This window comes from Cucurbita moschata, unplaced genomic scaffold, assembly GCF_002738365.1.
Source record: "Cucurbita moschata cultivar Rifu unplaced genomic scaffold, Cmos_1.0 Cmo_Scf00048, whole genome shotgun sequence".
NCBI lineage: Eukaryota > Viridiplantae > Streptophyta > Magnoliopsida > Cucurbitales > Cucurbitaceae > Cucurbita > Cucurbita moschata.
The window spans coordinates 1,649,876-1,663,708 of NW_019268564.1; the positions used below are offsets into that span (position 1 = coordinate 1,649,876).

The 13,833-nt window shown below is 38.8% G+C and overlaps 3 protein-coding genes and 1 long non-coding RNA gene across 10 annotated transcripts; 2 read left to right on the plus strand and 2 right to left on the minus strand.

Moving 5' to 3' along the window:
- Nucleotides 1-521: 521 nt before the first annotated feature.
- On the minus strand, nucleotides 522-3,762 carry LOC111435290 (probable L-type lectin-domain containing receptor kinase S.5). Its single transcript, XM_023072737.1, has 2 exons — nucleotides 2,449-3,762; nucleotides 522-1,762 (listed from the first exon to the last, which is right to left on the minus strand). Exons 1-2 carry the CDS (start codon nucleotides 3,728-3,730, stop codon nucleotides 993-995), a joined length of 2,052 nt encoding a protein of 683 aa, XP_022928505.1. The 5' UTR covers nucleotides 3,731-3,762; the 3' UTR covers nucleotides 522-992.
- On the plus strand, nucleotides 3,220-5,115 carry LOC111435291. 3 transcript variants are annotated; one of them, XR_002709059.1, is made up of 5 exons: nucleotides 3,220-3,353; nucleotides 3,452-3,701; nucleotides 3,772-3,885; nucleotides 3,993-4,149; nucleotides 4,841-5,115. It is a non-coding gene; the product is annotated as an uncharacterized LOC111435291 (long non-coding RNA). The 3 variants fall into 3 exon arrangements; XR_002709058.1 differs by having other exon boundaries at nucleotides 3,772-4,149; XR_002709060.1 differs by having other exon boundaries at nucleotides 3,772-4,149; nucleotides 4,854-5,115.
- A 1,373-nt stretch (nucleotides 5,116-6,488) lies between these two features.
- LOC111435327 (putative pentatricopeptide repeat-containing protein At5g09950) lies at nucleotides 6,489-11,372 on the plus strand. Of its 5 annotated transcripts, none has more exons than XM_023072788.1 (4): nucleotides 6,489-9,889; nucleotides 10,119-10,179; nucleotides 10,810-10,923; nucleotides 11,036-11,372. In XM_023072788.1, exon 1 carries the CDS (start codon nucleotides 6,638-6,640, stop codon nucleotides 9,845-9,847), a length of 3,210 nt encoding a protein of 1,069 aa, XP_022928556.1. In that variant the 5' UTR covers nucleotides 6,489-6,637; the 3' UTR covers nucleotides 9,848-9,889; nucleotides 10,119-10,179; nucleotides 10,810-10,923; nucleotides 11,036-11,372. The 5 variants fall into 5 exon arrangements, with proteins under 5 accessions (XP_022928556.1, XP_022928555.1, XP_022928552.1 ...); XM_023072787.1 differs by having other exon boundaries at nucleotides 10,119-10,175; XM_023072784.1 differs by having other exon boundaries at nucleotides 6,489-10,179.
- Nucleotides 11,373-12,571: 1,199 nt separating this feature from the next.
- On the minus strand, nucleotides 12,572-13,198 carry LOC111435260. The gene has a single exon (XM_023072684.1). It carries the CDS (start codon nucleotides 13,128-13,130, stop codon nucleotides 12,651-12,653), a length of 480 nt encoding a protein of 159 aa, XP_022928452.1. The 5' UTR covers nucleotides 13,131-13,198; the 3' UTR covers nucleotides 12,572-12,650.
- Nucleotides 13,199-13,833: the final 635 nt, after the last annotated feature.

Here is a 13,833-nt window from a genome sequence, read left to right on the forward strand (position 1 = left end):
GACGCTGGGCCTCCAAACAGGTGGATTATAAGATCCCACATTGGTTGGAGAAGAGAACAAAACATTTCTTACATGGGTGTGGAAACCTCTCTCTAGCAGATGCGTTTTAAAGCCGTGAGGCTGACAATGATACGTGATATGTCAAAACGGATAATATCTGCTAGTGTTTCATAAAAGTTTAAGAGTTTTATAACACCTGGATCGCAATGACATTCTTCCTTAATGCTGCATATGCAACGGTGTGTCCTTTGTTGTCGGCAAGAGAAGGATCTCCATCATCTTTTGTGTGGTTGCCAGTTTGCTTACTCCCCATGGAGTTGTTTTCTAGTGTGTTAGAGGTTGCAATGGTGTGTAATGGGGATTTGTTGCTCTTTGTTGGAGGAGATTATGATGAACTCTTCATTTCATGATAGAAGATTGAATGTTACTAAAATAGCTGTGTAATTGCTGGGAGTAGATAGAAGACGATAAGACTTAAAATGCTGGACTTGAATTGTTCTATAATCTGCAATTTAGGAAGCTGTTAAATGATCTTTGATTCATTAGAAAACATGTCAAAGGCTGTATCTGTAAAGCAAGAAAGATTGTACATTCAGTTGGCTATCTGGAAGCAGGGAGAGTAGGATGATTAGGATGTCGGAATCAACTTGATCGACCGTCTCGAGAATGTAGCTTGCTGAGTTGAACCCAGGTATACATATCCACATACAAGTGCTAGTGTATCATCAGAATCAACTTGATGGACCTCTCGGGACGTTGGGAGTTCGAACCCAGGTATACATATCCACATACAAGTGCTAGTGTATCATCAAAATCAACTTGATGGACCTCTCGGGACGTTGGGAGTTCGAACCCAGGTATACATATTCACATTACACACCACATATCTTAGTGAAAATAATAAAAACAATAAACAAATGATGTTGTCTACTCCAATTGGATGATGTAAGTTGCAGGGACTGAAGCACAGGACCAGCTATGGTGAAACTTCATCAAAGAGAGTTATTTGTGTTTGACAGTGAACTGAGATTGTTACTGGTGGCGGAGGTAGTGTTCATGGGAGGCCACATGAAGACTGGCTTGAATGGAGGTACACGAGGTGCAGGCAAAGCTCCATTTAAAATTTGGAGTATATCCTGAGTTTGTGGCCGTTCACTTGCCATGGGATGTGAACATGCCAACCCAAGTAGTAGAAGCCTCCTAGCTTCATCGACCACAATATCATCACCGAGCTGGTTATCGACTGCTTTTTCGATATGTCCTTCGCGATGTACCTTCCACACCCAATCAACTAAGGTATATTGATGTTGCTCGTCTTCCACAGGAGCTCCTGGTCTCCTGCCACAAACAATCTCAAGCACCACTGCCCCAAAACCATATACGTCGGATTCTGGAGTTGCCCTTCCTTCGTGGAAGCATTCAGGAGCAACATAACCCATTGTGCCTGCAACTCCTCCATGTTGGAGGTCTGCATAAGAGTTTCTTTCAGGGTCCAACGCTCTCGCAAGGCCGAAATCTCCTAGACGAGCATGGAAGTCGGAATCAAGTAAGATATTGCTTGATTTGATATCTCGGTGCAATACCTTCTGGTCGTACTCATTATGCAGGTAATGCAACGCTGATGCAACTCCTACAAGGATTTTATAGCGATGTCTCCAGTTGAGAACATTCTGGTCAGCAATGTCATACAGGTGATTCTCAAGGCTTCCATTAGGCATGAAATCATATACTAATAAAAGCTTCCCTTTCTCGTAGCACCACCCTGAACAAGTATTCAATGCATATTTTAGTACATTGGTTTGAAATTACACTAAACTACACAAATATATGCTCTATCACTCTCTTTGAGTTGAGTTAGAATTTGTGAGATCCACATTGGTTGGGGAGGAGAACGGAACACCCTTTATAAAGGTGTGGAAACCTTTCTCTAGCAGACACGTTTTAAAAACCTTGAGGGGTTGCCCGAAAGGGACAGCCCAAAGAGGACAATATCTGCTAGCGGTGGGCTTGGGCTGTTACAAATGGTATCAGGGCCAGACACCAGGTGATGTGTTAGTGAGGAGGCTATTCCCCGAAAGGGGGTAGACATGAGGCGGCGTGCCAGTAAGGATGTTCGGCCACGAAGGAGGTGGATTTGGTAGGGGTCTCACATTGATTGGAGAAAAAAACGAGTGCCAGCGAGGACGCTGGGCTCTGAGGGGGGTAAATTGTGAGATCCCACATCGGTTAGGGAGAAACACCCTTTATAAGGGCGTGGAAACCTTTCTCAAGCAGACGCGATTTAAAAACCTTGAGGAGAAACCCGAAAGGGAAAGCCCAAAGAGAACAATATTTACTAGCGGTAGGCTTGGGCCGTTACAGAATTTTAGTGAAACCTCTCAATTACTGTCTTTTCTTTAGCAAATTATATATTTTGATGCGAAATTGGCAGAAGAATGGAAGTTTTACCTTCTAAACGGACAAGGTTCCTGTGGCGAAGACGGTGAATAATGGTGAGCTCGTCCAGAAAATCGCCTTTGCTCTTAATGCTGTCCCTGGAGAATTTCTTGACAGCAACTTCAAGCCTGGCAACAGAACTTGATGATGCAGTGAAGTCCTTATCCTTTTCTTCTAGAATCCCTTTGTAAACAACCCCGAAGCCTCCATTTCCCAGAACCATGCTTTCATGGAAGTTATGAGTCGCCTTCCTTAGTTCCTTGTACTTGAACTCTCTCGGCATTCCCGGCAACCTCTTCAGCGTGCCCTGAACATTCGACTCCTCGTCCCTGCTCACTCTTCTCCTCTTCATATAACCAACAAATAACCAAACCCCAATCAGAATCATGATCGTTAGTATCGGAATTCCAACCCCGGCAAGGATCTTCAACCAAGTTAGATTTTTCTTCTCTGGCAGATGTTCCAAATCCAGCATCCATTCCAAGACACAGTTCAGCTGAATTTCCGGGCTGCCTGTGGAAGCAGAAAATCCAATGTATGATTCTTGTTTCACATACTGTTTGAGGTTTATTGTTTCATTGAGAAGAGGTTTATCAGGTTTTGGATCTTTGTTTGCAGACATGTAAACCTGCAAAAGTTTCGATATTCCATCATAAACAACCCAGATGCTGTAATTGGTTCCAATCTCTGGGGATAAAACTATGCCAGCTTTATTCAAGGAAACAGTCTTCCTCGATCGAATGGAGTTGACATTCAGACCGATATGGTTGTCGTCGGGGTCGAAATCCTGCTTCTGAGTATCGAATTCAATGGCTACAATTTGGTTGGTGCTGCTGCCATCGGTAGTTGCATTGGTGAGGCCCATCCACTGCCCCCAGCTCTGATCAGGTACATCAGCAGTCGGAGCTATAAGAAAAGTAAGCCCCTCACCGGCATTCCATTCTTTCTTTCTGAAAATATTGATGTAAAAGTATGAGTTGAAAGAAGCAACAATGTCATCTCCCTCTTCATCTAGCCATAACTTGAAGGGCTGGTGGTACATAATCCGGCCAGACGTATTTTGAAGGCGAACAATATCGTTCTGCGAGTCGGGAGTTAGCTGCAGGGCGCCCTCATCGATGGAAGACGACCCTTGAGTGAAGGAGAAGTCTTTGTTGTGCTCCCTTTCATTGAATCCAACATAGGCAAAACGAGGCTCAAGGCTCGGTTGGCTGCTCACAGCTCCAAAGAGCAATACCACACAAGCCACAAGAACAGCAACCAAGGTACTTGAATCTCTCTTACACAGAATCATTTTCCTTGACAAATTCGTCAACTAACTCAGAATTCTCACAGGAAAACCAGAACATACAGATGAATTCCAGGCTCTGTAGATCAGCAATGAGAATCTCGAATCCAGATCGAGATCTAAGTTCTTCCTTTGTGAAACTGTTTGAGAAAAAGCTAGAGGTAAGCTCTTTTTTGCCTTAAAAGTTAAGAGCTTTCCTCCATGATTATCGCTTTGATATGAAATGAAAAGAACATCATTGATCATCTGTAACTCCTCAACGCGTTAGTTTAATCTTTTGGAAGCAACCGGGTTTTGGGAAAGTTTGGAAATGGTCGAAGGTCAAAGGGGGCTTGAGGAAGAAGGGTCAAAATTTTCATGCTGAAAATGGAGAAAAAGCCATTGATGAATTCTTCACGTTGACAAAAACGAGCAGCTTCTGAGAGGTAACAGTGTAAATATAAAATTGTTTTAGACTGCAACCGAGTTATAGCGATCTGAATGGAATGGCATGTGGAATCTTTTCAACTTTAAAATGATTATTTTATGTATCCACTAACTTGAATTTTTTTTGTTTTTATGAGTGGTTGTTGGTCCCACATCGGAAAGTGATTTGAATAAATGGTTTGTTTATGTGGGTTTCAGATTTGGTCTTAATTCTTTCAAAAGATTGATGTTTTCATCAACTGCTTTGGATTTGGGAATTTTCTTTTTTATTATATCTTACTTGGATTGTATCTTAGATGTCCTAGAGAGTAGAACAAATCACCATTTATAAGGGTGTAGAAACCTTCCCCTAGTAGACGCGTTTTGAAGCTTTGAGGGGAAGCCCGAAAGCGAAAGCCCAAAAAAGACAATATCTGCTAGCGATGGATCTAGTGCGTGACATATACTTTCGACTAAGAGTTCAAAAGTTCGAAACTCTATTCTAGTTGTTGATTTCTTGAGCTGAGAGTACTTGCTTTATGTTGATTGAGCTTTGTTTGTTTTTTGAAAAGTTATTGTTTGACAGTGATCATGTACCTGTATGATTTAATGGTCGAGAGTACTTGCTTTGTGTTGATTGAGCTTTGTTTGTTTTCTGAAAAGTTATTCTTTGACAATGATCACATACCCGTATGATTTAATATTTTACAGGTTATCTTGACAGTTAAATGTACTGAGGTCTACAATTGTTCGGTGAGAATGGTTGAGATACATGCACTTTCAAACTTTCATGGATGAGAACAAGGATCGGATAAGAACGGTATGAGTTTTTTATGGAGTCGTTCATAATATACCATTAGTGTTTCTCAAACTATCATAAATATTTGTACGGGTTATTAAATGTTAGGCTAGCCTTCTTTTTAATTCAATACATCAAAATAGATATAAATGTGGTTATTCTTGTTGACTTAAATATGAAATCTTAGGCTCGGTTTGATAATTATTTTATTTTTGTTTTTTCATCCTTTTTAAACAAAAAAATCAAATGGTTATCTAACATGATTTTATTACGAGAATATCGAAACTAATAATTATATATAAATTTAGAAATTAAAATAAGATTTTAAAAGTTTAAGATATACTTTTTTAACCTTTTAAGAATCCGTCTAAGAAAATTTGATGTGTGACGAACGACAAATCATAATACATTACGTGTTATTATAAAAAGAATTAATATTTGAATATAAATCATATTAAGGTCATTTTCATATATAATGTGACAAAGAACTTTGTTATTTTTATTTTATAAAAAAAAAAATCGTATTTTTCTCCTCTCTATCCTCAAAATAACAATTTTTTTTATATATTTCAAAATAATAATAATATACATATTTTTTAAATTTGTGTAAATAGCTTCTGAAATTTGACTAGATTCTCTAATTTTTTTTTTAAATAAATAATTTGATGATAAACATTAAAGAATTTTCAAATTAGAACTGTTCATGTACAAACAATATATTATATATCTTGGACTTTGACATTTTATATTTATTTTATTTTCATCTGTATAATTTTTAATTTTTTTTTTGTTTTTAATTTTCATAAATACTTTTCTTGATACATGTTGACAAAAATTTATGTTGTATTTAATTGATACTTCTAGGATAAATGTTTTCAAATTCAATTACAAATTTGATTAATATATGAAATATAAGTCATTGTTATATTGATGCCATAGAAAATTTTAATTAAAAAAAGAAAAAAATTAAATACGGAACGGTAGAAAAATGGCTAGATAATATAAAATACCCCTTTAATTACGCTCCAAGACTTTGAAAAGTCGACATTTGGAGCTTGAGAGATTCGAACGGTTGACATTTCATCTCTACAATTTAAATACTATTCCAAAAATGCCCTTGAATTTATTTGATGAGACGATTTGAGACTTGCCTACTGAAAGGTAACTTTTTTTTTTACCTTTGTTCCAAAAAAAATAGTCAACGACAGTTTTGGACGAACAACAATAAGAACATTTAAGACACGAGATATTGTTGCTCGAGCCACGGTGGGATGAGAAAAGAGGTGAAAAGGAAAGACACGTACAAGTATAGCACTAACATATACTTTCTCTGTTAAGCATTTTTTGTTCAGTACTTCGTTGAAAAGAACGTCAATGAAAATTCGAGACAACCCTCAACATCTCCCACCGATCCATCTAACCTCATGGGTATAAATGAAATTTCCTATTAAAAAAAGTAAAAAGTAAAAAGAAAAAAGAAAAAAAATCAAAATTAATTTTTTTTTTAGGTTAGTTTGGATTTTAGATGCAAATTCCAAGTTCCCGCCATCTGTTTGTAAGATCCCTTCTTTTTGTTTTATTCATCTTCTTCGTCCTCGCAGCCGGCATTATACACACAACCGTCGGCTGGACTTGCAGGCCGCTCCTATGGAACGGTGATCAGACATGGTGGCTCGTATTTACTGCTTTCCTCTCGCAACCCTTCTATTATGTCCCGCTGCTTCGTCCACATTCATAGAAGAAAAGTAGCCGCTTACGGTCATAGCCCTGTTTTCACCTCCTCGCGCTCTGCTTCTTCAATTCCACATTCTCGCCATGACCCTCTTTTCTTCAAACCCATTAGCAACCCTCTTCCTCCGTCTTCAATCCCGTTGCAAATCTTGGTGGATCAGTACAAATCATCTCAGCTTCACTCCAATCCTGTACAACGTGATGAAAAGGTTGAGTATCTCGCTCGGCGGTACCGGGATTCTTGCTGCCCAAAAGATGCGGACGAGCTCCATTTGCAGGTTTTCAAAAATGGGTTCGTTAATGATTTGTTTTTGTGTAATACCCTTATTAATGTTTATGCTAGAGTTGGTGATTTGGGTTCCGCCCGGAAGGTGTTCGACGAAATGCTCCTTAGGAACTCGGTCACTTGGTCTTGTTTGATATCAGGGTATACTCAAAACAGAATGCCAAATGAGGCTTGTGGGCTCTTTATGAGAATGGTTGCTGATGATTTTATGCCTAATCACTATTCTTTTAGCAGCGCCATTCGAGCTTGCCAAGAGTGTGGCGAGTATGGTTTGAAATTTGGGATGCAAATTCATGGGTTGATGTCAAAAACTCAGTATTGCACTGATGTTACGACAAGTAATGTTTTGATATCGATGTATGGAAGTGTTGTGGGCATGGTTGATTATGCCCGTCGTGTTTTTGATAGCATATGGCCCAGAAACTTGATATCTTGGAACTCTATGATTTCTGTATATTGCCAAAGGGGAGATGCAATTTCTGCATTTGAAATCTTTTCAACTGTGCAGAAGGAAATCATGGGAGATCGTCTCAGACCAAATGAGTATACCTTTGGTAGTTTAATATCTGCTACCATTTCTTTTGTCGATTCTGGTTTGACTTTGCTTAAACAGATGCTGAGCATGGTGGAAAAATCTGGTTTCTCGCATGATTTATATGTAGGTAGTGCTTTGGTTAGTGGGTTTGCAAAGTTTGGGTCGATCAATTATGCCAAGGATATTTTTCAGCGGATGAGTTATAGAAATGCAGTATCTATGAATGGTTTGATAATTGGACTGGTTAGACAGAGTAGAGGTGAAGAAGCAGTTGAACTTTTCGCGGAGATGAAGGATTCGGTTGAAATAAACCTTGATTCTTATGTGATTCTTTTGACTGCCTTTCCTGAGTTCTGTGTTCTGGAAGATGGGAAGAGGAAGGGAAGTGAGGTTCATGCATACCTCATCCGAACAGGCTTACTCAATGCTAAGATTGCAATTGGGAATGGCCTCATAAATATGTATGCTAAATGTGGAGCTATCAATGATGCTTCTACAGTTTTTAGGCTCATGGACAATAAGGATTCAGTCACGTGGAACTCTATGATTACCGGTCTGGATCAAAACGAACACTTTTTAGATGCAGTTGAAACTTTTCAAGAGATGAGGAGAACAGTATTATTTCCTTCAAATTTCACAATGATTAGTGCTTTAAGTTCCTCTGCAAGCTTAGGATGGATCAGGGTTGGAGAACAGTTACATTGTGAAGGACTTAAACTGGGGCTTGATTTGGATGTTTCTGTTTCAAATGCTCTTTTAGCTTTGTATGGTGAGGCTGGGTATGTTGAGGAATGCCAGAAAGCTTTCTCCTTGATGCTCAAATACGATCAAGTTTCATGGAACTCTTTGATTGGAGCTTTAGCAGATTCAGAGTCATCATTGCTTGAAGCTGTGGAAAATTTCCTGGTTATGATGCGGTCCGGATGGCGTCCTAATAGAGTAACCTTCATTAGCATACTTGCTGCAGTATCTTCTCTTTCACTTCATGCACTGGGCAAGCAGATTCATGCTTTAGTCTTAAAGCATAATGTTGCAGCTGACACTGCTATAGAGAATGCACTTTTGGCTTGCTATGGGAAATGTGGAGATATGAGGGACTGCGAGAATATCTTTTCGAGAATGTCCAATAGACGGGATGAAGTGAGTTGGAATTCCATGATTTCGGGTTATATACATAATGAACTCTTGCCCAAAGCCATGGACATGGTCTGGTTTATGACGCAGAGAGGCCAGAGATTGGATGGTTTCACCTTTGCAACTGTGCTTAGTGCTTGTGCAACCATTGCGACCTTAGAGTGCGGCATGGAAGTCCATGGATGCAGCATAAGAGCGTGTTTAGAATCCGATGTTGTTGTTGGAAGTGCACTTGTAGATATGTATGCAAAATGTGGAAGAATAGATTATGCTTCAAGGTTCTTTGAACTGATGCCTGCAAGAAACTTATATTCCTGGAACTCCATGATTTCGGGGTATTCACGTCATGGACATGGAAGAAAAGCGTTGGATCTTTTCGCCCGAATGAAGTTACATGGTCCACTCCCAGATCATGTCACTTTTGTTGGAGTTCTCTCTGCATGTAGTCATGTAGGCTTAGTCAATGAAGGGTTCCGTCATTTTGATTCAATGAGTGAAGTATACGGATTAGCTCCCCGAATGGAGCACTTTTCATGTATGGTGGACCTTCTGGGTCGCGCCGGAGAGCTAAACAAGGTGGAGGATTTCCTCAACAAGATGCCAGTGAAGCCTAACATTCTAATATGGAGGACAGTCTTAGGGGCATGTTCCAGAGCCAATGGTCGCAACACAGCACTCGGGAGGAGAGCAGCCGAAATGCTGCTGGAAATGGAACCAAGGAATGCAGTGAACTATGTCCTTCTCTCAAACATGTATGCTTCAGGTGGGAAGTGGGAAGACGTGGCGAAAACGAGGGTGGCAATGAGGAAGGCGTTTGTGAAGAAGGAAGCAGGATGTAGTTGGGTGACAATGAAGGATGGCGTTCATGTGTTTGTTGCAGGAGACAAATCACACCCTGAAAAGGACTTAATATATGAAAAACTGAAGGAACTGAATACGAAAATGAGGCAAGCCGGGTATGTACCGGAGACTAGATTCGCACTTTACGACCTCGAAGGGGAGAACAAGGAGGAGCTTCTGAGCTATCACAGTGAAAAGATTGCAGTTGCTTTTGTTCTAACTCGTCCATCAAAAATGCCTATAAGAATAATGAAGAATCTCAGAGTTTGTGGGGATTGCCACTCTGCTTTCAAATACATTTCAGCGATCGTTGGAAGGCAGATAGTTTTGAGAGATTCAAATAGATTTCATCACTTCGAGAATGGCCAATGTTCATGTGGGGATTATTGGTAGTTCGATGGTTTGTTGTTTCCTAATGAAAAACAGCGTTTCAAGGTACTGAAGGACTAACTAAACTCAAAATTATGAAAAACAGTATACTAATTCTTGATCCTCTGTGAACTGTGAATTCTTCAAATTTTGCTTCCATTAGTTTGTTTCCCATTAGTGTTATACAAATTCAACCTGATGCTCGAGGGAATTTGTTAAATTGCATTAAGGAGGGCCTGTAAGTTGCATATCTTGAGCATTGCCTTTGCTGCCGTTATTGCATTTTGTCTTACAGGTGCTGTCCGATGCTCAGTCTGGGGACTTTTCTTTACATTTGAATCTCTTCTATCAAGTAGGTTGTGCTCTGAAAGTTCATATTCACTTTTTTATCTGTTTACTTGTTAAATTTCATGTAACGGCCCAAGGCGACCGTTATTAGATATTATCCTCTCCTCAAGGCTTTAAAATGCGTCTGTTAGGGAGATGTTTCGACATCCTTATAAAGAATGCTTCGTTCCCCTCTCCAACCGATGTGGGATCCAAAATCCACCCTCCTTCGGGGCTCAGCATCCTCACCCAGCATCCTTGGTTGGGGAGGAGAATAAAGCAATCTTTATAAAGGTGTGGAAACCTCCTCCTAACAGACACATTTTAAAAACCTTGAGGGGAAACTCGGAAGGGAAATGTGATGTCCCACATTGGTTGGGGAGGAGAACAAATCACCCCTTATAAGGGTGTGGAAACCTTCTCCTAGCAGACGTGTTTTAAAGCCTTGAGGGAAAGCCCGAAAGGGAAAGCCCAAAAAGGATAATATCTGCTAGCGGTGGATCTGGGTCGTTACAGGAAAATCCAAAGAAGACAATATCTGCCAATGATGGGCTTAGGCCGTTACAATTATCTTTCCTGTTCTACATTAATTTCCTTCGATTTTCCATTGCATTTGCTTAACAAACCAAGTTACAACTCGGTTCGATTCATCATTCTAGGTTGATTTACAACTTGGCTGCTGGTTTAGTTCCTGTATATGAATGATCAGATAGACTGTGGCAAAGAGGGCTTGCTAGACACTGATTGGGACTGAAAGTTTCCATCACAATTCTGTAAGCACTCATTTGTTTTCTGAAAACATTCCTTTAGAGAGACCAATGGAAAAACACTTATTCTTTCTGTCTGTTGTTTGTCAGCAACTTTACTGACCTCATGAATTTGTAGGGTCCCCTGAGAGAAGTGGATCTAATGCTGCTGCTGAAACTCAATGTCCCCCATACTCACAGAGCAGGTATTTGGGCTGTATGGTTCCCAAGAAACATCTCATTGTGGAGGTATGGATTCCTTTTTACCCCCATGTTCTCATATCATTTTTCAAGTAGATTGTGCTCCTTCCACAGGACATGCAATTGCGTGGCTGTTAATGGTATGGTTGATAAGCATGCAGCTAAGGCATAATGTTGTTTTGTCTAATCCTCTCATAATAATATGTTTGATACTTGTTTGTTTTGTGTTCTTAAACAACATATGTTTGGTAGATTGGGAAGAGATTGAGACTTGATTCCCTTTCTTATTCTAATTTTCATACGTTTCTGAATGATTGGGAGGAAAATCTTCAAACTTTGTTTATTCAATCTCTTTACTTTTAAAAAAATATCTAATAGGCGTTTCAACTTTCAGCTTTGTTTTTAGTAGGTCTTTGAACGTTAAACAGTGTCTAACAGGCTCTTACGACATCGTTTGATAACCATTTGTTCTTGCATTAAACTTTCAATTCTGCATACAGTAGATATCTAAGTTTTTCATAGACACGAATACGATGCATACCTGCAAACTTTGAATGGATATCGTGGATCAGCCAATCCAATCTTCATATGTGGATAAATACTCTCGAAATATTATAAATCTCAAAAGATGAGATGATTTCGATGAGATCATCAAAGAGTTTGAAAATCTTTAGTTATTCCTTTGAGCCAACGTTGTACAAAGGGAGGATAATGTGCCAACTCATTATGCTCTCAAGACATCCTCACTTACCCAACATATTCCTTGTGGCTGTCCCTACCTGCCTCCCATTGCACACCCTTTTGTCTATGGAGGCAAAAGAAACCTTGTCTTTTTCATTAATTCATATCCATAGAAGCATAATGTCTTTTTAACTTGCTGACTCGATAACTGTTTATTGAAAGCGTGCATGTTTAAAAATGACTTTTTTTTGCTTCCTCTTTTCGACCATCAAGGTATCATCGAGATTCATGATCATTGACAGAACCCAATTGAATAGGTCATTAATGAGTTTATCTACAATTACACGAACACAGTTACTCCACCCGACATGTTGTATGACCTTTATACCATCAAGCTTGGAAAATCATGTGTGGTAAGAAAAAAGACCTAAAATAGGGACCAAAGACCAAACCAAAAGTCTCTACTTGAGTTAGAGCCATTTATTACAAATTTGATTTTGATTTTGATTTTTTCATTTTTTTATTGAACTTTTTTTAAAATTATTTTTTTATCAAACTTATTTCTAATATATATATATATATATATATATATATATATATATATATATATACTCGACTCGAGGTAACCCAACAACTATATATTTTAATTCTGATGACAAAAGTGTTTAACAATTAAAGTTCAACCGAACAAAACCCAACTTAAAATTTAGTCATTATTCTGAGTTGGGATCGCTTGAGAACCATTTTATTTTTAACTAAAGAAATGAGAATGGAGCGATCAACTCTTAGAACGACAATAAATAATATTTTATTAAAGTTAATATTAATGTCATGCTAATTATTTTTCTCCCTAAATAGATTCTAAGTTACAATTACAAAACAAGCAATTGCTGTGATTCAAGCTTGATTCCAGCCTTCATTTTTCTAATGAATTCTTCGCATTTCTTATTCAATTCCTCTTTGCTCAATGCCCCAACTTCTTCTTCGTCGTCGTCGTCGTCGTTATCGTCATCCTCCACGATCGATCTTTCACTTTCTTCATCTTTTTGAATCAACCCATTTCCCCTCTCTTCTCTATCTTCAACTTTGCTCTCAATTTTGCTGCTGCCATCCGCCATGGAAGCCTCTAGAGCTTCAGCTCCCCTGCTATCTCCGCCACTGTGTCGGTCGCCGGAGCAGCTGATAAGACCGGAGTTTCGAACAATGAAGACAAGGAGGCCATTGCAGAGCAAGAACATGTAGTTCTTGTGGGCTGTTGCAGAGATATAAAGGTTGAAAGAGTGGAGGAAAGGGAGAAGAGAAGAGTAAAACACCATTGCAGAGAGCAGAGAAGCTGAGATCAAAAGCTTCATTGTGGGAATTTTTGATGATTTTGGGCAATTGGGTCAACTGGGTCAACTGGATTCTTCAAAATTTTCACAAAGATTGAACCTTTTTGTTTCAAAAATGCTTTCTTTTTGCTCTATTTATAATGAGTTGTGGAGCCCTGTATGAACATATGAAACTGCGAAATGACGATTTTGCCCTTTGCCTTGTGGGGTGGTGTCCAATGATTTAGGGGTAATTTGGGTTTTGAGTCGGTCAACTTTTTATTTTATTTCATTAAGAAAGACTTTGACATCTGACTTGTTAATTTTCTTGCACAAAGGAATTTTTTTGTTTTATGATGAACACAAGGAGACTTTCCATGTGACCATTGTGTTTGAAAATTATAATGTAATTTAGGGTTTAGCGGGAATTGTAATGGGTAGCAAAAATACACGAAGAAGGTCATGGGTTGAGAACGGGAATTGAATTCTCTAAGACCTAATTTACTATTGTTTCTTCGTGGTCGGTTACGCATATCACAGTTCGTAAATCTGATTTACGTTTTTTATTATTCCAATTTTACCCTTATTGGTATACTAGCATGTATATCGGTAGTATATATATGTACTTTATGAAATAGATCAATTCTACTACTTATACACCAAATTTATCATTGAATACGACATTCATTTGTTTTGAAGTATTAAACTTATAGTGGTTTAGTTCATCATGATTAGAGTGTTATAC